Source organism: Phalacrocorax aristotelis, chromosome Z, assembly GCF_949628215.1.
Source record: "Phalacrocorax aristotelis chromosome Z, bGulAri2.1, whole genome shotgun sequence".
NCBI lineage: Eukaryota > Metazoa > Chordata > Aves > Suliformes > Phalacrocoracidae > Phalacrocorax > Phalacrocorax aristotelis.
The window spans coordinates 71,556,929-71,578,335 of NC_134311.1; the positions used below are offsets into that span (position 1 = coordinate 71,556,929).

The 21,407-nt window shown below is 63.1% G+C and overlaps 1 protein-coding gene across 1 annotated transcript; it reads right to left on the reverse strand.

Annotated features, from left to right (window-relative positions):
- Positions 1-7,866: 7,866 nt before the first annotated feature.
- PHF24 (PHD finger protein 24) lies at positions 7,867-21,234 on the reverse strand. Its single transcript, XM_075079081.1, has 8 exons — positions 20,815-21,234; positions 15,456-15,828; positions 14,351-14,536; positions 13,803-13,881; positions 13,511-13,713; positions 10,296-10,462; positions 9,968-10,069; positions 7,867-9,851 (listed from the first exon to the last, which is right to left on the reverse strand). Exons 2-8 carry the CDS (start codon positions 15,822-15,824, stop codon positions 9,755-9,757), a joined length of 1,203 nt encoding a protein of 400 aa, XP_074935182.1. The 5' UTR covers positions 15,825-15,828; positions 20,815-21,234; the 3' UTR covers positions 7,867-9,754.
- Positions 21,235-21,407: the final 173 nt, after the last annotated feature.

Consider the following 21,407-nt stretch of genomic DNA (forward strand, 5'->3'; position numbering starts at 1 on the left):
ATGCTCCAGCTGCCCTCCCTGCCCACTGCTGGGGACGCAGGGTGAGGAGGGCAGCGTGGGGATGTTATCCCCTGCCTGGGGATGGCAGTGCCTTTCCTCACCCCTGCAGAATGGGATAGCCCCAAGCAGCCAGCCTGCTCCGGCAGACAGAGGGACTGGCTCCAGAAAAAAGTCCTTGGCAGCCAAAAACCAGAGGGACCATTTTCCTGGACCACCCAAATTTATGCACCTCAAACCAGGTATTTGCTGTGGAAGCACTAAGGGTGGGGTTTGGGTCTCCCTCCACAGGGGACCTGCAAGGGACACCTGCGTGCTGGCGCAGCTTTCTGGGTGTCAGGACCTGCGAGACCTGGGCTGAGACCCACTGACTCATCTCATGCAATATTGGGCAATGGGGAGAAATGAAGATAAGGCTGGAGGAGCCTCTCATACCCAGCACCTGCAACCCATTGGAAGTACCTGGGGGAGAGAGGTTAGCTTTACTGCTTGAGGAAGCAGAGAGACAGCTGAGGCAATGGGTGATCCGCCTCACATTTTTTATCTCTCCTCCAGCAGCCACATTTCCATGCTGGTAGTGCTGTTTCCATGCCGGTGCAGCCGTTTGCATGCCGGTACTGCTGTTGCCAGGCTACGCTGAGGGTGTTGGAAGAGGATGTCAGGTTGCTTTGAGGATGAGGGAGATGGGAGATGAAGCCGGGGTGATGCAATGTCCTCTGAATCCCACCTCGCTGCCAGGCCAGGGACCTGCTGGGCTTGGGCAGCTTGGAGGGGGCCGGGCGGTGACAGGCGTGTCGCTGCCCGTGGGAGCTGGTGTGATGGGTGGCAGTTCCCAGGAGTGGGTCCTGCTGGGTTGCTGGCTTTAGGTGATCCCCCGGCATTGCTCAGAGCTCAGTTGTGCTGGAGGGATGCCCTGGCAGCAGCCCACTATATCCATGGTGGTGTTTTAGCAACTGGATTTATAGTCATCAAATAAAGAAGCCAGGGTTATTTGACAAGCCCTGTCGAACACATGGGCATGAAATCACGCAGGGTTATAGCCCCTTCCTTAATTTCCTTTCCTGCACCATCCTGGGCTGTGGTCCTGCTCTTGTAGCCTATAGATGTTCAACTGACGGGGCTCATACCCAGCCTCATCCCCACTCCCTGACCATAACACCCACATTTCCATTCTGTGCCATTGAAGTGAGCCAGAGCCCCTTGAGGCAGTCTTGGCTGCAAGTTTCTGTGGCTTTCTGAGTTAGAAATGGGCTCCCCTTGCAAACATCCTCCTGGGCTGGAAGGTCTGGAGGGCACACAGGATCCTCGGCTCTGCTCCCCATACGAGGAGCAACCTGCCGGCTCCCACAGATTCATGTGCCAGGTGAGTTGGGATGTTTGTGCCCCAGTTACACTGCAAAAATCTTTGCCGAGCAGGGAGAAGAGTTGCAACCTGCAGGTCAACAAGGCAGGGTGGCACAGCTGAAGTATCAGCAGGACTCGTGAGTCCACGTGCTTGACTTGCTCTTCTCCATCCTACTGTCAGCCCCTAAAGCACAGGGTGACCCCAGGAGTTAGGTTTGGTACCTGTTGGCTGTGGGAATGGCTTATGTGGTGTGGTCCTTTCCTTCCTGGGAGAAGGGATTGACCCTAGAGGATGCAGAGCCCCTGGGTTTTAGCATTCCCTCCTCCTGACTTTCATTTTTATTGTGCACTAGGTGCTTATGCGAGAGCACTGCTGTGCGGGCCGGAGCTCAGGAGATATGCCACATAGTGGGGTATTTTTACCACCTTTCTCTCCCCAGCGATGGAAATTCACCTTGTGCACACTGAGGTGAATTTTTGCAAGGCTGGTGCCTGCCTGACCCCCAGCAGCTGGCCCAGCACAGCATGGTGCAGCCCATCCACAGGCATGGGGCGGGCCCCAGCGTGGCAGCAGCATGGCCCCGAGACCATCAGAAATAGCTCCCACACATAGACCACTGTCCAGCTGCTGGCGTGTCGCAGGAGGGCAGGGATGGGGCTGTGCATGCCTGGGGACCTGCCCTGTGCAGGCAGCTGCTGGGCGTTTTTCCGTGCATCGGGGATGCTGGCTGTCCTTCAGTGCCAATGGCCGGTCTCCGAGGCAGTGAGCCAGTGTCTGGCTGTGGGGTTGGGGCCAAGGCAGGACACCCGTTTGACTGCAGGTATTTTCTCCCCAAAAAGTGAGTCGGCAGCTCCCAGTCCCACAGTGCTGTTTCTCACCAGTCTGGTACCCAGTGTCCCTCCGGCACAGAGGGAGAGCGCTGCCAGAACATCCCACCCAGCCTCCAGCTTCCCTCCACCCATCTCCTTCCAGCCCCCCTCTCTCCACCCCCGCGCTCCAGCCTGAATAATTCCTCCTCTGCCTGGCGGTGTGCAGACTGCTCTCCTGTCCTTCCCTTAGTCATCGCTCAGCCAAGTGAGACAGATATAGTTGTGTGCGGCTCCTCACGGATCAGTCACTCCAGCCCCCGGATCCTTTTGCTGCCAGGTCGCAGGGTGCCCCATGCCGAAACGAGGTGCCTCCCCCTTTACTACCCCCATTGTTGCTGCCAGAGCCCCTAAACTCTGGCCTGGGGAGCAAGCGGCTGCGTCAATGCCAGGTGGGTTGGCAGATAACCCAGACGGGGCTCTGTGTCCCCATCCAGCTGTGGGCTTGGTGCCTCTGCCAGTGCCAAGCACGGTGCTGTCTTTCTGGGGTGGCTTGGGTCCAAATCCCTGCTTTCCAGGTAGCTTGGCTGCCTTCCTTCTTCCCTGGCCAGCCAGGGTACACCTTGGCCCCGTGGGTCTCCCAGATTAGTCCTGGACTGATGCCTGGTTACCAGTGTCTGCTTCAGGTGCCTTGACTTGGAGGTGTGGGGGGGCAGAGGGGACCGCATGTGCTGGCTTTCAGGTTCAGGGGCACATCCCAGATGGAGAGGGGATGCTGGGGTGTGCAGCACACGTGTTGTGCAAGAATGGGTGCTGGGGCGCACTGAGACATGCATGGCACCCTATAGCCCCGCACCTGTGCTACCGGGAGGGACCGGCTGCATCTGCTCCAACAGCAGCCGTGGGGCCTGGAGCTGTGCAGCTGAAATGAGAAGGAAGAACCTTTGCTGCACCCCAAACCATTTGCCTCCCCACCATATTTGGCAGCTGATGGCCCCCTCCATGCCAGCCCCAGCACTAGATAGTAGCTGCTTAGGGGCCAGCAAGGCGCAGGTGGCTGTGGAGAGGGGAACAGTAGGACATGGGAGACCCAGGGAGCCCAGGGCTGGGGCCACCATCCCAGGTGCCACCTCCTGGTCCCACTGCAAGGCCAGGGCAATAGGCACAGGGAGGCACCCAGGGCTTGTGGTGTTAATGTATTGCTCCTATGTGGCCTTACACTGAGGCAGGAGAAGACCCGGACACCCTGCCCTGGTGCTGCGTGGGTTGCTAGGATGAGTCACGGCAAAGATGCTGCAGGGAGCAAGATGCTCACTGTGCTCAGCACCACGCCGTTCCCCCCCTCATCCCGGGGCCGCCTCTGCACCCCTTGCACCACGCAAGCACCCCGTGTCCCCGCGCACAGCTGTGCTGCGGGGAGGAGAGCGGGAGTGAGCATGCTGGCAACAGGAGGCAGCGTCTGGCAGCCCAGCGCTGTGTCAGGGCCGCCGAGCCAGCAACGTGGGGGTGGCGGGAGCCGGCAGCTCGGCATGCCGGCAGGAAGCCGCACACAGCCCCCCTGCGTGGGCACCCATGGGTGGCACAGGCCGTGCGCATCTTCCCAGGAGAGGAGCACACCACCTCCAAGACGGAGTGCCTGTGCGGGGATGTGTCCTATTGAGGCAGCTAGTCTTGCTGCTCCTGGCAGTGTGCTAGGGCAGACGCTTGGGAGGGGACCCCATTTCCCACTCAGGTCCCATATGGCTCCCTCTGGGCTGCCCTGTGGACCCATGTATGGCCGGTCCCAGCTGGCACTGGTGGGCAGCGCTGTCCCTACCCCTGTCACCACACCCAACGCCTGGCTGCATTTCCATCGCTTGAGCATCATTCCCAGCTCTGTGGCGGTGTTGGGCGTGGACAGACCCTACAGCTGTTAGGGGGATGCAGTGGCTCTGTGCAGAGGAGGGGGTGCCCAGGAGTCCTGCCACAGGACACAGAGAGGAGAGGGGTCCGGCTCCCTGTGTATCTCATGGGAACAGGGTGCTAGACCCAAGAGAGCCCTGGGTCTGTCCCTCTTCCCCAACGATCTTCCAGCTCCTGGGTGCTTCAGAGGATGGAGCCCACCCCAGACTGCAGGAGCTGGGGGCTGCCCAGGTTGAGTCCTGGCTGCTGAGGTGGGGTGCGTGGCCCAGCACTTGCCCACCACAGGGAGATAAACACAGAGGAGGAGGGTGCTATGGGATGTAGGTTGGGGTCAGAGTTGGGTTTGGAGCAGAAGGAGAAGGGAGTCACAAACCACCCTACCAAATGCTTTCTGGGGACTGAAATGAGTCCCTGCATCCCTCCTCTGTGTGCTCTGATGGCTGTGGGACCAGAAGGTGGGCATGAAGATAGAGACATGGCCGGCGCTGTGATGCCAGCCTCTCCGCTCCACCAGTACGGCCTAGTGGCATGCTTTTGTTCCACTCCACCATGCCACCCCATGCCCCTGCCGCCGGCGTGGTGGCCAGGCATGGCCCTGTGCAGTGTGCAGGTCCGAAAGTGGCACTGCCTGCTCCTGGCATGGTGCAGGGGCGACACCCTGTGGTCACTGCTCTTCAGGAGACACACACTTTTCTTACGGCCCCTCGCATCTCTCCCCAGCCTCCTCTCCCCTCAGTCCACCCAGAGGTCTCACCAAAGGGTACTGGTCCCTCTGGAGACCCTGGCTAGGGGTGGGAGTCACTTCTGGGCAGTCCAACCTCCTCATCTCAGCTCTGTGCCCCAAATCCCCTCATCTTCCCCCCTTCCTTCCCCTGCTCACATCTGGGGTGGGGAGGATGTTGTTAAATGGGGACATTTGTCCCCACTCTGCATGGCCACTCCTGCTCTGGCCTGGAAGAGGAAGGAGGGTCGAAGGCACCAAGGTGGTACTGCCTCCAGGAGCTGTGGCTGTCACTGTCACTGCCACACGCTGCCCAGAGAAACCCCTTTTCCTGCTGGCACTGATGGGATGGGGCTCTGGTATCTTGCCCTGGTGATGGCCGGGTGCTACGGCTTGTGGTGACACTATCTCAGCCCAGTGGGTCACCCCTGTCGCCCCCGCCCCATGTCAGCATAGCTCCCCGCACACATTCCCCAGGGTGGGCTGGCTCTGGTGCAGGGCACACCGTGGTCAACCCCGTCTGGGGCACATCAGACCTGATGGCCCCTGGCCAAGCCCAGGGGATGCCCTGGGAACATGCAGAGCTGCCCGGGCTTGGAGGAGGCTGCTATCCTGCACCCTAGGGTACAAAACCGAGCACCCATCTTCCCCGCAATCAGAGGTTTTTGGGGTGGGTGGCAGTCCTGTGCAATGGCCATGTGTCCCAGCAGAGGGTGCAGCCTCCCTGCAAAGTGGGGCACTGCTGACCCCACCACCACCCCCGGAGTCCCCATGGGACAGCGGAGACACCCGGAGCCGGGCAGGGCGGGCAGCACGAGGTCCTCCGGATCCCTTGCAGATGGCAGGGCCACCTCGGTGAAGGGTGGCCGATACCCTGACCCGCTGCCTGCTGCAAAACATAGCACACAAGACAGACCTGGCACCCAGGAGCCCCAGGCCCCAGACTGGCTGATGCTGGGCTGGACCTCTGGGGCTGGGAACCCCCACTGGGGAGCAGCCCCACGGGGACCACAGCACCCACTGTGTGGCACCCAGAGGTGAGTGATAGACCTGGGGCAACGGACACACTGGCTGCACAGACACTATGGCTGCAGAATGAATTTTACACCCTGGGATTTCCTTCCTTGCGAGGTGTCAGGGGTGGGCTTGACAGCTGGCTCCTGCCCCAGCTGTAAATCCCACAGAAGCATCCTAATCCTTTGGTTTGGCACCTCTGGGACTTTCACTGGGGAGGTTTGCAACACCATTCTGGGGAAGGTTTGCACAAACATTCAGTCGGAGGTTTGCACAAGCAGCTGGGAGCAGGTTTGCTCCAGCGTTCAGGGGGACTCAGGGAGAGGTTTGCATCAGCGTTTGGTGACATGTTTGCATGAGTGTTCAGGGGAGATTTGCACCAGCATTTGGGTGGTGAGGAGGTTTGCACCAGCATTTAGGAGGGCGGTTTGCAGGCCATGCAGGCTTTCTGGGGACAGAGTCTTTGAGGTCACCAGTCTCAGAGGAGCAGGTGACAGCTAAGAGATACCAGGGCAGCACCCTGCCCATTGACTCACCCCATCCTCTGGCTTCTGCCCAGACCTCGAGGATGTCTGTGCAGAGACACAGCTGGCTGGGGCATGCTCTGCCCCATGGCAGGCACTCGCTTGGGACCTGCAGCTGCAGGCAGAGCATGTGTGCGAGGCAGCTGGTGCTGTGGTGGTGACAGCACAGCCCTGCAGGACAAGGGCCAGCCCCACCACCCACGGCCCTTGTTAGGCAGGTCCTTGGGGACACCAGCTGGCTGCATGCTCAGGCAGAGGTGCCAGGCCGCTGCAGGGGGTGGCAGGGTAGGCTGGGGCTGGGAAAGCCGCTGACACCTTGTCCCCAGGGGAAGGGGTGGGTGCAGAGTGGGGCTGGATCAGGGTCTGCGGGGTTCTGCTCTCCAAGATTGGATCCTGCAGGGTGCTCAGAGCGTGGGTTTGGAGTGCTGCCGGCAGTTGCTTCAAACCCATGGTCCCCAGGACCTGTGCTCTGCCCCAGCTCACTCTCCAGCTCTGGCAGCTGGAGCAATAACACAGCAATTAATATCATCTGCTCAGGCAAGGGATTCCCTGAGCCTTTCCTCCACAGGGAGACCCCAGGGCATCACCCACTAGTGGCATCCCAGCTTCAGGCATGCAAACCACTGGCCAGCTACTCCTTCCTCTAGGTGTCCATCCTCTTCCCTGAGGTGATGGGTGCCTCTCCTCCGAGCTTTTACAGTTTCCAGGGCCTGAAACACTTGCTGGATTTTCTCTGGGGGGGTCAGCTGGACACCACCACTGTGGTCTGGACCCAATGGCAGCTATGGAAATGAGCTGCAATATCCAAGTCCAGCTTTTGCCAACAAGCTGTGAGCCCCTATAGACCCTACGGATGCTGCCAGGGCAGCTTCTCCCTCCTAATTTCCCCCCATATCCACTTGTCAAGCCCCCTTCCCCTCACTGCTGCAGCACAGGCGCTGTTCAAGAAAGGACCCCCCAGGCAGGTGAGCCCCCTTTGCTAGTAGCCTGGTTGCCACAGACCACGTGCCACCAGCAAAAGCCACAGCTTTCCCTGGGATCTTCATGGATGTGGCTACTGGCAAGGCCCTCAGCCATGGGGACCACTCTCCAGTCACCTCTTCCCAGGAACCCTTGGTGACTCTGTGGCATTATTTTGGGTTTCCCAGCACTGCTGCAAACAGCCTGTTCCCAGCGTCCAGCCATCCCCTGTGCCCAGTGCTCTGTTTGCAGCCTCCAATGCCTCCACACCCAAGGAGTAGCCTCATTCCAGTGGATGGGTGTCCCTCCTGCTGCAGGGGCCAGGGTAGTTATGGGGCCAGCTGGGCACTCTCCCCACTGTCTGCTTTCCTGGCAAGATGTGGGGCATGTCAAGTTTGCATGGTCCTTGGTGCACCCCCTCGCTTCCCCCATTGCTGCTGCAGGACACTCTAGGGATGCGAGGCCAAGCCTGCCTGATGGGACAGGGACCCAAGGCTGGGGCAGGGTGTTAAAGACAACTGGCAGCTGTGTGGTCCCCAGAAACCCCTCAGCAGAAGCCAGAAGCCCTGTAAGTACACTGGCCGGAGGCTAGTTGGACACAGCTGTTTAATGGACACTTCTCAGTACAAAGCGGGCATCACGACCCACACACCCCTGTCCGCCTCCTTGCCATGGCCATGGCTCCGGCCCTGTCTAGGACCTGGCACCTGAAATATCCCCGTTGGCCTGGCACACCTGGGCGGTAGAGGAAGGTGTCGCAGCACTGGCACATCTCCCGGTCTTGCAGCGGGGAGAGTCCCTGGAGAGGGTCCCTGGGTGGGGCAGGGGGGCTGAGCGGGGTGGTGCCCCCATCACACTGGGGGGGTGGAGGTGAGGGAGTGATGGGGCTGCCACAGATGCATCTCAGGTCTGGGCACGCCATGGGGCACTCTGGCTAAGCCAGGGCACGCCAGGCAGGCAGAGGCTGAGAGCACCATGAGGATGGGGTCAGAGGGGCAGGGGGCAGCTGCTGGGGCTGCCGTAGGACCTGGGCATCCCCCCATCTGGGATGTGTGGGGTTCGGTCCCTGCTCCTGTACCTGTGGGCTGAGTGCATGCACCCACCTTAGGGCCACTGGCCATCAGCCCTGCCCAGTGAGTGCCTCATCCCTGCAGCTGACAGCCTGGGTTGCTCTGGGGTCTGCCTCCTCCTCCTCGCTGTGAGCACTAATGCCCTCAGTGAGGTGGGGATGCCTGCTCACTGTGCTGGAAAGGGAGTGGGAGTGAGTGGGGCTGGTGCGGGAAGGGAATGCTAAGCAGGGGGACAGCATCCCGTGGGACTAGTGGTACAGGAGGGGATGAGGGATGCAGGAGATCACTCCTGTATATACAAGCTTGCCCTCTTGCCCCCCGGTGGTTTCTGTTCTGGGTGCTCCTTCCCACACTGTCACTGTTGGCATTAAATGGTTGGTCCACAGCAGGGCAGGGTTGAGCCCAGACACGGCCACAAGCTGTGGGTGCAATGATGGACCTACATGGCTCCCCTGTTGGAGCTGGGCAGGGATGTGGAAGAGGCCAAGTGGGGGTCAGTCACATCCTCCCCCCGCGGATTCACCATGGTGATGAGCTGAGCCGGTGCTTGCTGTAGATCCCCAGGGGCTGTGGCTGGCAGCATGCAGAGGCTCAGCCATGCTGCTCCATGGCGCTGTGGGAGGCTTAGGATGCACAACTGCTCTGGGCTCTGCTTTCACCCTGTAACTACCCACACCTGGCTCCAGGACCAGGGCGAGCCCCACTTCTGCTAAGGGACAGAACCTGCTCTGGCTGCAGGTCCCTGGGGACAGGTCCCTGGTGGCTCCAGGTGCTGGTGGGTGAGGGGGTGCTGTGGGACTGGGGGGTCATGGGGGCAACAGGTTCCCTGCCCTGTGCCCCAAGGTGTCCCTGGGCACTGGATAGAGGGGTCTGCAGTGGGGTCTGTGCGGGACACCCATGGGCCCCATGGCATCCCTGGGCACTGTAGCCCTCTCTGCAGTGGGGTCTGTGGGGGATACCTGTGCACCCCATGGTGTCCCTGGGCACTGGACCCCTCCTTGCAATGGGGTTTGTGGGGGCCACCCGTGCACCCCACAGCGTCCCCGGACAGTGGATCCCTCTTCGCAGCGAGACCTGCGAGGGCGAGGGGCACCCGTGCGTCCCACGGCGCCCCCGGGCACGGGACCCCTCACTGCCTTGGGGTCTGTGGGGCGTGGGAGGGCAGTAGGGTCACTCCCTGCCCCTCCCTACTTCCCTCCCACCAATCACTGACCCCAGAGCCACACATGTTCCCTCAGCCAATCAGACCGTGGCACCCATCCTCTTCACAGCCAATCCGGAGTGGGGGTAGGGGGAGGAGGCAGCGTGACCGCTTCCCGGCCAGCCAATCGGCGTCCGGCTCCGCCCACAGGGGAGGGCGGGGCGGGTCTCCGTGGTGGGAGAAGCCTCGCTGCCCAAGATGGCGTTGTTGGGGGCTAGGGCGGGGGCTGCAGGTGGAGGGCGGCGCTGTTGGGGCGGGCGGCCAGGATGTAGGCGACGTTCTCCCGCAGGAAGCCGGGCCAGTCGACGAGCCTGCGGGCAGACGCGGGCTCACCGGCCGCCCCGACGCCGCTGCTCCCCCGGCGTCTCCTCCAAAATGGGGGTATCGCTCCCCCACCCCTCCCCCTTTCCCAAACCACCCGGCTCACCTGGCTTCCTCCTGCTCCGTGACCAGCGGGGTCTTCTCCTGGCTCTTGCCGCTGCTGCTGCTGGCGGGGCTGCTCTCTGACATGGGCCCCACGTGGCTGATGCTGTGGGGAGGAGGAGGGTGCTCTTCATCCCCCTCTGTGCACCCCCAAATGGCGATGGCGCAGGGGGAAGAGGGTGCACCGGGCAGGGCTGCAGGGCCATGGAGGGGGAGGTGGCAGGAAGCGGGGGGCACCCATTTGCACGCCAAGCCCTGTCGGTGGGTGCCGGGGCTGTGGTGGGAGCGCTGGTAGGGATGTCACCCCCACCCCAGGGTGGGTGCCCCCATACCTGACGTTGCAGGAGGGCGTCTCCTTCTGGTGCTTGCGGAACCAGGTGTGCCGGGCCCGGCGGCACTCGCCATACCCGATGAAGCCGTTGCCGTCCTGGTCCAGGGCCAGGAAGGCTGCCCGTGCTCGTTCCCGCTCCTTGGCCGTCAGCAGCCGCAGCAGGGCATTCTGGGGGGGCAGAAAGGGGAAGGGGGAGTGTTCGCCCCACAGGAAACCCCTGCTCCCATCCCCAATGCTGTGGGGATCTCCCACCCTGGGTGGCACAGCCACGGGTGCCAGCTGTGGAAGCCAGCCCTGGGTGCTGCAGCTGTGGGTGCTGGTCATGGGAGCTGGCGCTGGGTGCCGCGGCTGTGGGTGCTGGCTGTGGGTGCCGTGGCCATGGGTGCTGGCTGTGGGAGCTGGCTGTGGGTGCCACCACTGTGGGTGCTGGCTGTGGGAGCTGGCCGTGGGTGCTGTGGCCGTGGGTGCCATGGCTGTGGGTGCTGGCTGTGGGAGCTGGCGCTGGGTGCTGTGGCTGTGGGTGCTGGCTGTGGGAGCTGGCCGTGGGTGCTGTGGCCGTGGGTGCTGGCTGTGGGAGCTGGCTGTGGGTGCTGTGGCCGTGGGAGCTGGCCGTGGGTGCTGTGGCCGTGGGTGCTGTGGCCGTGGGTGCTGTGGCTGTGGGTGCTGGCTGTGGGAGCTGGCCGTGCGTGCTGGCCGTGCGTGCTGGCCGTGGGAGCTGGCCGTGGGAGCTGGCCGTGGGTGCTGTGGCCATGGGTGCTGTGGCCGTGGGTGCTGTGGCTGTGGGTGCTGTGGCTGTGGGTGCTGGCCGTGGGAGCTGGCCGTGGGAGCTGGCCGTGGGAGCTGGCTGTGGGAGCTGGCTGTGGGTGCCACCACTGTGGGAGCTGGCTGTGGGAGCTGGCGCTGGGTGCTGTGGCCGTGGGTGCTGGCCGTGGGTGCTGGCTGTGGCAGCTGGTGCTGGGTGCTGTGGCCGTGGGTGCTGGCTGTGGGAGCTGGCGCTGGGTGCCGTGGCTGTGGGTGCTGGCTGTGGGAGCTGGCGCTGGGTGCCGTGGCTGTGGGTGCTGGCTGTGGGAGCTGGCTATGGGTGTCGTGGCCGTGGGTGCTGTGGCCGTGGGAGCTGGCACTGGGTGCCGTGGCCGTGGGAGCTGGCGCTGGGTGCCATGGCCGTGGGTGCCGTGGCCGTGGGTGCCGTGGCCGTGGGTGCTGGCTTGGGAGCTGGCTGTGGGTGCCGTGGCCGTGGGTGCTGGCCGTGGGAGCTGGCTGTGGGTGCTGGCCGTGGCCGTGGGTGCTGGTCGTGGGAGCTGGCGCTGGGTGCTGGCTTGGGAGCTGGCGCTGGGTGCTGTGGCTGTGGGTGCTGGCCGTGGGTGCTGGCCGTGGGAGCTGGTGCTGGGTGCTGTTGCCATGGGTGCTGGCTGTGGGAGCTGGCTGTGGGTGCCGTGGCCGTGGGTGCTGTCTGTGGGAGCTGGTGCTGGGTGCTGTGGCCGTGGGAGCTGGCCGTGGGTGCTGTGGCCATGGGTGCTGTGGCCGTGGGTGCTGTGGCCGTGGGTGCTGTTGATGTGGGTGCTGGCGCTGGGTGCTGTGGCCGTGGGTGCTGTGGCCATGGGTGCTGTGGCCGTGGGAGCTGGCGCTGGGTGCTGTGGCCGTGGGTGCTGGCTGTGGGAGCTGGTGCTGGGTGCCATGGCTGTGGGTGCCATGGCTGTGGGTGCTGGCTGTGGGAGCTGGCTGTGGGTGCCACCACTGTGGAAGCTGGCGCTGAGTGCTGTGGCCGTGGGTGCTGTGGCCGTGGGTGCTGTGGCCGTGGGTGCTGTGGCCGTGGGTGCTGGCTGTGGGAGCTGGCTGTGGGTGCTGTTGCCGTGGGTGCTGGCTGTGGGAGCTGGCGCTGGCTGTGGGAGCTGGTACTGGGTGCTGGCGTGGGTGCTGACGCTGGGTGCTGTGGCCGTGGGTGCCATGGCTGTGGGTGCTGGCTGTGGGAGCTGGCGCTGGGTGCTGTGGCCGTGGGTGCTGGCCGTGGGAGCTGGCTGTGGGTGCTGTGGCCGTGGGTGCTGGCTGTGGGACCTGGCTGTGGGTGCTGTGGCCATGGGTGCTGGCTGCGGGTGCTGACTGTGGGTGCCATGGCTGCGGGTGCTGACTGTGGGTGCCATGGCTGTGGGTGCTGGCTGTGGGAGGTGGCGCTGGGTGCCACGGCTGTGGGAGCTGGTGCTGGGTGCCACGGCTGTGGGAGGTGGCGCTGGGTGCCACCACTGTGGGTGCTGGCTGTGGGAGCTGGCCTTGGGAGCTGGCTGTGGGTGCCGTGGCCATGGGTGCTGGCTGTGGGTGCCGTGGCCATGGGTGCTGGCTGTGGGAGCTGGCTGTGGGTGCTGTGGCCGTGGGTGCTGGCTGTGGGAGATGGTGCTGGGTGCTGTGGCCGTGGGTGCTGGCTGTGGGAGTTGGCTGTGGGCGCTGTGGCCATGGGTGCTGGCTGTGGGTGCTGGCGCTGGGTGCCACGGCTGTGGGTGCTGTGGCCGTGGGTGCCATGGCTGTGGGAGCTGGCGCTGGGTGCCACCACTGTGGGTGCTGGCTGTGGGAGCTGGCGCTGGGTGCTGTGGCTGTGGGAGCTGGCTGTGGGTGCTGCAGCTGTGGGTGCTGGCTGTGGGAGCTGGCGCTGGGTGCTGTGGCCGTGGGTGCTGGCTGTGGGAGCTGGCTGTGGGTGCCGTGGCTGTGGGAGCTGGCTGTGGGTGCTGTGGCCGTGGGTGCTGGCTGTGGGAGCTGGTGCTGGGCGCTGTGGCCGTGGGTGCCATTTCTGTGGGAGCTGGCTCTGGGTGTTGTGGCTGTGGGAGCTGGCCGTGGGTGCTGTGGCCGTGGGTGCTGGCTGTGGGAGCTGGTGCCGTGGCCATGGGTGCCCTGGCCGTGGGAGCTGGCCATGGGAGCTGGCGCTAGGTGCCATGGCCATGCGTGCTGGCTGTGGGAGCTGACTGTGGGTTCCGTGGCCGTGGGTGCTGGCTGTGGGAGCTGGCTGTGGGTGCCGTGGCCGTGGGTGCTGGCTGTGGGTGCCGTGGCGTGGGTGCTGGCTGTGGGTGCCGTGGCCGTGGGTGCTGGCTGTGGGAGCTGGCGCTGGGTGCTGTGGCCGTGGGTGCTGTGGCCGTGGGTGCTGGCTGTGGGTGCTGGCTGTGGGAGCTGGCACTGGGTGCTGTGGCCGTGGGTGCTGGCTGTGGGAGCTGGCTGTGGGTGCCGCAACCATACCTGCGGCCGTAGTTTCTGCAGCAGCTGGATGGACTCATGGGAGAGGAAGTCGTGCCACTCGATGTGCCCCTTCTTGTCAGGGTCAAGGGCCGAGAACTGCAGGGCCGCCTGCTCCTCCTGCGCCTCAGCCATGGGCTGCTCAAACTGCTGCTTGTGCACCAGGTGCTTGTAGTGCAGGAAGTCGTCCAGGGTCAGGCAGGTCTCTATAGGGGACAGATGGTCTGCGTGGTGCCCAGGGAGGGGCGACTTGCCTCCCCAGCCACCCAGGACCCGCCGTGGGGAGGGTCTGTACCTGGAATGATCTTGCACTGCCGCAGGGTCTCCATCAGGCTGTACATCTCTTCCTCCGTCAGCAGGAGATTGAGGTTGTCCTGTGGTGGGGGGCAGGGAGGAGCCATGGGGGAAAGGCACGGGGCAATGTGAGCACCCAGCCGTGCTGCAGTGCCAGGATCCCCTGAAGGAGTGTGGGTGTGGGCATGCAGAGAGGGACAGTGCCGTGTGTCACCCAGGGGTGACACAGCGGGGTGGCTTCATGCTCCTGGGCTTTGGGTGCTGTTCCAGCTCTGCCACACCTCCTCGTGCGCACCTCCCCTGGTGCCATGTCTCCTCACCAAGGTCTGGCTGCCAGGGTGGGGAGGCAGCAAAGGACCACTGTCCCCTCCCTGCTGGTGGCTCCCCACCAGGCCAAGGCGGGTGGCAGGAGCTGGGGAGCAGCAGGTCCCCCATCGCTCTGGTCTAGGCTGCAACATGGGACCCTGCTCATGTCCGTGTGGGGCACAGCTCCCCAGGGAGCATCCACCCCCCAGCAGAAGCCCAGTGTCCCCGATGCCAGGCACTCACGCAGTAGTAGCAGCTCCATCCCGTCTCGGTATGCGCTGTCTCCGTCACCTCCACAGTGCTGTCATTCTGCAGGTAGCCCATGCGGCGCAGGCAGCCGTCATGGTACACGCGGCTGCAGACGCGGCAGGGGAACAGGCTCTCAGCTGTCCACACCTCGCAGATCTCGCACATCTCGTCATTGAGGACCTGGGGAGAGATGGCCAGCTGCTCAGAGGGGCAGCGTGGGCAAGGGGCTGGCTTCTTCACGTCAGGGTCAGGGTGGTGCTTTGGTTGTGGGAAGGACGTTGCGGGGCAGAGGGGATGGGAGGGTGGGATTGTGTGGGGCTGGAGTAGGGAATAGGTGGGTGGTGGGGTTGTAAGGGATGTGGCTGGTGGGGTTGGAGGAGGGTGGATGGGTTTATGGGGAGGAATGGAGGGTGGATGGGTCCAGCTGTAGGGCTGGTGGGTCTGTGGTGGTGTTGGTTCTCTGGGTGCAGCTTTGTAGGTGCGGATAATCGGGCTGTGGGGTTGTAGTTGGTCGGTCTTTAGGGTTGTAGTGTGGATGGGTAGAAGTGCTGATGTGTGGTGGCTGGTTGTAGGTGTGGACAGATAACTGTAAGGCCGTAGGTAGGCTGGGGTGTTGGCTTGTGGGGGTGGGTGGATGGATGAGTAGGGTCATGGGTGTGGATAGGTGGGCTGTAGGATTGCAGGCATGGGTGGATAAACTGTTGCACTGTAGATGGGCTGGGCTGTAAGGGTCACAAGCGTGGATGGAAGGGTTGAGCTGTAGGCTGGCTGGCTGTAGGCTGACAAACACGTAGATCAAATTATCCTTCTCCCTTCCCCAGAGTTGGAGTTGTCTGTACCCAGCAGTGACCTCTCCTCTCCAACACAGCCCAGGGTCCCTCCAGGGACCAGTCACACCCTCCCTGCGTGGCACTTCCAGCTGCCCAGCCCAGTCCCTGGCCCCCTGCCCCACCGAGCCACCTTCATGGTGCTTGTGCCCGGGGAGGCTGTCACTGCCCAGCAGGCACCAGGAATGCTTGCCCATCCCTGAGCAATCCCCTGCTCATCTCCAGCTCTGTCCCCATCCCTCCCTCCCCATCCCCACGCTCCATCTGCTCGCCTGCTCCCGCTGCTCCAGGCTGATGTTGGGGGGCTCGTCATCATGCAGCTCCCGCTTGGGCCGGATGAAGGCAGGTGGCGTGAACCTGTTGGCTCGGTCAAACTCCTCCGGCTCCACGCCCCGGCCATCCCGCAGCCGTTCCCAGGCCACCTTGCTGGCGCTGCTTTCCTCTGGCTGGGAAGGTCCTGACGATGCTTCCTCTTCTCCCTCCTGCACCTCCTGCTCCATCGTCCCCCGGCGTGTGCCCCCCACCTCTGCCCGCCGCCGTGTCGACGGCTGCTCCCGCAGCCCGTCCTTAAAGGCTGACACGGCCAAGCTGACCTTCTGCACCTTCTCCACCGTCTGCCTCCTGGACATCAACACCCCCATGGCTCTGCAAGGGGGAAGGAAGGTCATCAGTGCTAAGGCCTCAGGGTGCAATGCTGCTCCCCACTCTTGCACCATGGCCCTGGCCCCAAAAAGGTGTCCCGGTGGCTTTCCCCCAGCTCAGGACAGGGAGAAGTGGGCGCTCCTTGGCAAGCTGGTGCTGGGCTTATCCATGGTGGCCACGGGGAGATGGACCCAAAGCCATGTGGACATCTGGCCACGGAGGGTCTGAGTGTTGGTGGGGGCGTAGGACAGCAAGCAGGGAGCTGTTTTGGGGACACCCTGCCGCCCCTATCCTTTCTCTATGGGCTCCATCTTAATAAGGAACACATCCAGGCCATTTCTGCACCATATCAATAAATCCCAGAGGGATTGGGACCAGCTGCAACCCTGCCCCTTGCATGCATCTCCTTTCTGCCTTGGAAAAAGCCTCTTTGGTCAGCCAAGGGTGAGAGGTCTCCTCCGGGCAGCTCTTCCCAGGGCTGGGTCATAGCAGAGCTGGTGCTGGGTCTCCTACCTTCCCTAAATTTCAGTCCACCCCACAGTCTCTCTTGGGCTCATGTGCTTGTGTGTATGTGTGTGTGCTGCTGCCCTGATGGCTGAGCATCCTGCATCCTGCAAGGAGCCGTGTAGAGAGGCTGGGCCAGCCAAGGGAGAGCTGTGAGGGTGCTGGAGGGAAACGGAGTAGTGCATGGGTCTGAGGCTCATTGGTCCCAAGAAGGGGATTTAGGTGCAGGAGTGAGGGAAGACCATCTTAGGGTAAAATGGAAAGTAATAGCATGTCAGGGTCTGTCTCCATGGGGGTGGGCTGAAGCTAGGGAGAAGCAGGATTTTGTCTCCAGCGGCGTGGGGCACAGCATCACCCTCTGTGGTTCCTGGCACTGCCCCTGTGCCCTGCTGGGGCTGCATTATGGACGATGCTGCAACCAAGACCAGCAGGCAGCACTCACTGCCTGTGCAAGCTGGGGGACATCGGAGCAGCCATCTCCCGCCCTGCCAGCCTCAGCAGAGAAGTCCTCAGGTAGTGGGATAATTAGCAGCACACGCGCACATGCCGGGATCTTGCGGCTGCAGGAGGACACAGCGCTGCGGGCACTGCTGTGGCAGGGAGCCTGGGCAGGGTAATTACAGCTGCCCCACATCAGTGGTGCCGAGCAGAGCGTGCTGGTAGGCAGCAGCTCGCTGCCCTTTGCTCATCCCTACACCCGCAGACGCCCAGACCCACGCTCTCACCTCACGACCCCGAGCTGCGTGGGCTCCGTGCACGCGCACGCGCAGGCATGCAAACCCAAACACTGCTGCGCGCACTCGCATGTGATTTCCCAACCTCCCCCCCCCCCCATGGGACCATCTGCATGCAGATTCCCACGCATGGAGCCCAGGTGTGCAACACAGGTGGGCCTCATCCCACGCATGGGGGTCTTGGCAGCAGGCATGTGTGGATGGGGGTATTTGGACCCATTGGCCCCCTTGCCTGGCTTGGGGCTGGTGCCTGGCGTGCTGCAGCTACTGGGGTTTTGCAAATGTGGGAGCAGGGAAGAGCTGGAGGCACATGTCCAAGCTGCAGCAACAGCATCGCTGTGTCTATGCCTGCAGCGGGAAGACACCTGGGTGTTTCTGCCTCCCTGCCATGCTGTCACCCCCTGCCTGGGAGGTTTAGGATCCCATCAGCCATGTGCAGGATCAGCTCTGCTGCTGGGCAGCATTGTGGATTTGCAAGCCAGCGAGCTGGGGGCACCGCAGGTACATCCCCCCCGTTGCAGGTCCCTGCATCACCGAGCGTGGGCCAGATCCTGGCTTCATCCTGCCAAAGGCTTTGGTAGAAGCGGGGAGGAGAGAGCACAGAGAGGCTGGGCTTATGGAGGTGAGCCAAAAGAGGGGCGTGGATCCCAGCTGTCAACACACCAGTCCCCCAGTAGCCACAGTGGTGATCCTGATCGCCAGTGTGCTGGCAGCATCTCTCTGCAGTGCTGCGGGGCTCTGGGTGGCCCATCCCCAGCCACCCTGCCCCATGGCAAGGCAGCCTGGGCAGCAACGGGGAGGCTGGTGTATGGATCCCCCCAACAAGAGGTTCCCCTGTGTGTTCACACTGTAGTCGCCCCCCTGCCTCTCACTGCTGCTGGAAGATCCCAACCCATCTCCCTGTTTCCTGACCTCTCCCATGGCCATCCCGAGTGTCTCCTGCCACATTCGATGCCACCGGCTTCTGTGTGCCTGGAGTATGGGGGCTGTCACTCCTGTCTCAGCTTGTGTCTGTTCTCAGCTCTGCTGGCTTCCCTGCTGCTAGTGCTGCATGACTGGATACTGCCTGCACATCCAGGGGCTGAATGGCCTCACTCCAAGCTCTCTCTCCAGCCCCTGCTGCGTTTTCACAGGTCCCAAAGCTCCCTAGATTCCCCAAACCTGCTCTGTACTCTCCAGGACCCCTTTTTCCCCATGCCCTGCATGACTCATCGGCTGTGCAGGCTGGGTCATCACCCCCACAGTGAGCCTGGCCTGACTTAGGGTTCTGCCAGGTGTGGGGGGTCCCCCTTCTCCCAGGGACCCCTGGACATGGGGAGGGGGTACCAGCGGCACCCTTGCCCCATAGCACCTGCTACCTGAGTAGCCCCAGATGTTCCCAGGGGGAAGGTGCCTCTGCTGCTATTTGTGGCCATGCTCCAAGGCGCCCATCAGTCAAGACCTGGTGCCACCACCCAGCTCACCTTGGCCTGAGGTGCCAGGGTGTCAACCTTCCTGCTGGATGCCAATCTGGGGGCTATTTTTAGGTCGCCCCCATGAAGGAGCTAAATCTGGGTACGGACCGGAGCTGCCTGTGAACGCCCAGCTCTGCCAAGCCCTGCCGGCACCGGGTGCTGTTACAGCAGGTGCTGGGCACCTTCCCACCCCCTTCCTTTTCTGGAACTGGCACTGGCCCCCTGCACCCCTGCCCTGTCTCCTGAGCAGCACCTGTTCCCTGTGCTGTTCTGGTGGGGATTTGCTCCTTGCTACTTCATCCCTGCAGCAAAACACTGAGCCAGAAAGCACTTCACCCCCCTAGCATGCATGGACTCCTCTTTCTCAGCCCCACACAGCTCTCTGCATGGGGAAACTGAGGCATGGAGCAAGGCTGGTGCAGCTGCCATGGGGATCAGCCTGTCTTGGGGGACAGGATGGGGGCACTGGCATGATGGAGCTGGTGGCCAGCATGGAGGCACCCTAGGAGGAAGAAGCAGAGCAGACCATCCTGAAGCAGAGCTACCCATCCCTGCATGGCTCCAAAAATCTCCTCTCCCCTGTGGCAGTGAGAGCAGGGAGCTCCCGTGGCTCTTGTTGGTGTTACGGGGTGACAGGTTTGTCTGTGAGGGTGGTCGTGGGTGCAGGGCAGCAGGTGACGTGTGTGGGTGGGTGGGTGTATCACAGCGTGGTGAGGATGTTGTGGTGGCTGGGAGTGCAGGATGGGTGCGGTGGGGAGCAGCATGGGGTGGATGCGTTACGGGGTGGATGTGTTACAGGGTAGATGTGCTGTGGTGTGGCTGGCAGCATGGGGTGGGTGTTACGGCCTGGTGGGGGGTATGCGGGCTGGGGAGTTGCAGCAGCTCTGGGCATGGTGTGGGTGGTGGCTTTGGGTGCAGGGATGTTGTAGCAGCTGTGGGTGTGGAGTGGTGGCTGGGAAGCTGAGAGCGTGGGATGGATGTGTTTCGGGGGCTGTGGGTGCAGGACAGGCTGTTGTGCTGTGCAGCGGTGGCACAGGGAGCTGGCAGCGTGGAGTCATAGGGCCCATAGGGCTGGCCATTGCCTCCCTGCCTGTCCCCCACTCAGCCATGCTTGCCTGCCCCATGGTGTGTCCTCGGTGCAAAGCCCCATGAGCAAACCAAGGGTCAGCAGGTGCTTGGGCTGGTGCACGCCATGAGCAGGATCCGTGGCACCCCCTGCACCCACCCTCAAGAGGATGCAGCAAGGGTGCACCAGAAGCAGGACCCCCTCCCAGGCTCCCCATGTGTGGGGATGGATGTGCCCGGTCCCCATGGACTCCCTGTGGACCAGGCTTCCTCCGTGCCCTCACCAGGCTCCCAGTGTTTTTACCCTGCAGTGCTGCACCTTCCTGGGAGCAGCATTAGGGACCTGGGGGCAGAGGGATGGGTTATTGATGGGGAGGACACCCTGAGGACCCCAGGGCCCATGGCAGCCTGGTCCCAGGGCTAGGTCTGAAGGGCACAAGCAGGGCTGGGAGGAGCTGCTGTGGCTCCGGCACAGTCCTGCACACCCTGCCAGCCACTGCCTGCCTGGGCGAGGGAGGGGCGGAGGAGTGCAGGCAGCAGGCTGTGCTTGGGGGACTTCACATCCCACCTCCCTGAGATGGCTGGGGGTGCTCAGAGGGGCCCAGCAGCGTCTTCTTGACCCTCTCCCTGGCAGATGGCATGTGCTGGGACTGTGGCGCTGCTGGGGCTGCTGCTGCAAGGTGACCTGGTTGCCACAGGGCAGGGGGCTCTGTGGCTGATGGTACCCTCCCTCCTCTGCATGGCTGCAGGGGCCTGGCAGGGAGGTCTGGGGTGGGGGGGTGGCCAGAGCCTCAGCTGTGCTGTGTCCCTCTCTGGGACACCAAGCTGGTGGCTGTGCTCCCTGCCAGATCAGACTGCCCGTCCTGCTGCACCATAGCAGATTTTATAGGTGTGTCACACGTTTCCATCTCGCAGAGGGGGATCAAAATGCCGTGACAGCAGAGTCCCTTCCCCTGCAGCACACACGGCTCCCACCCAACTCCCCACTTCTCCTCCTGATCTCCCTCCCCAGCCCCTCTCCCCTGCACCCACATCAGGACCCTGACACCTGGACAGGACCCTCCCACCCCATCTGCATCCCTGCTCCCATGCACCCCATCCCAGGAGTCCCAGTCACCCTCCCCAGGACCCCGGGGGCAGCAAGGGGACCCACCCATGGGTGTCACAACCTGTGGCCAGCCCACGCCGTGCACTGGGCGAAGCGCCACCACTGCCAAAAAAAAGCCACTTACCAGGGTCAGGGTCCGTCTGGGGAGCGCGAGCCCTAGAAAGCTGTCCACACGATGCCCATTGCCAGTGCCTCTGGCCACGAACCCCCTTTCTACCCACGGGTACTCACTGCATCCCGCACCCTGCGTGCAAATCCCCGCCGGGGGATGGAGCAGCGAGGCTGGTACCCAGAAAGCCAGAGCCCTGTGCTTGCTGCCGGAGGATGCAGGAGACAGCGAGATGCTGGTAGCGGATGCCTGTGTCTAGCGCACACTCACTCTCACACACACACACACACACACACACACACACACACACACACACACGGAGGAAGCAGGGCGCTTGTGACTGGGGCTGAGCAGATGCAGCCTGGTTTGCTGTCCCTGTACCAATTGCTGCCTGAGCTGTGTTAAACAGCTCTCTGAGACATGAAGCATTTTTTTAACCGGGCTGACGTTGGCTGGGAGATACCAATAAAAGCTTTCCCTGTGTCTCCTCTGGCCCCTGGGGATGAACCGCCTTTCTTTGAGACAACCTCAAGGACTACAGAGATGGGGCTGCATCTGTGGAGGAGCAATGGTCTCCCCTGCCCACCGGCCAGGGTCTTCCCCAGGCC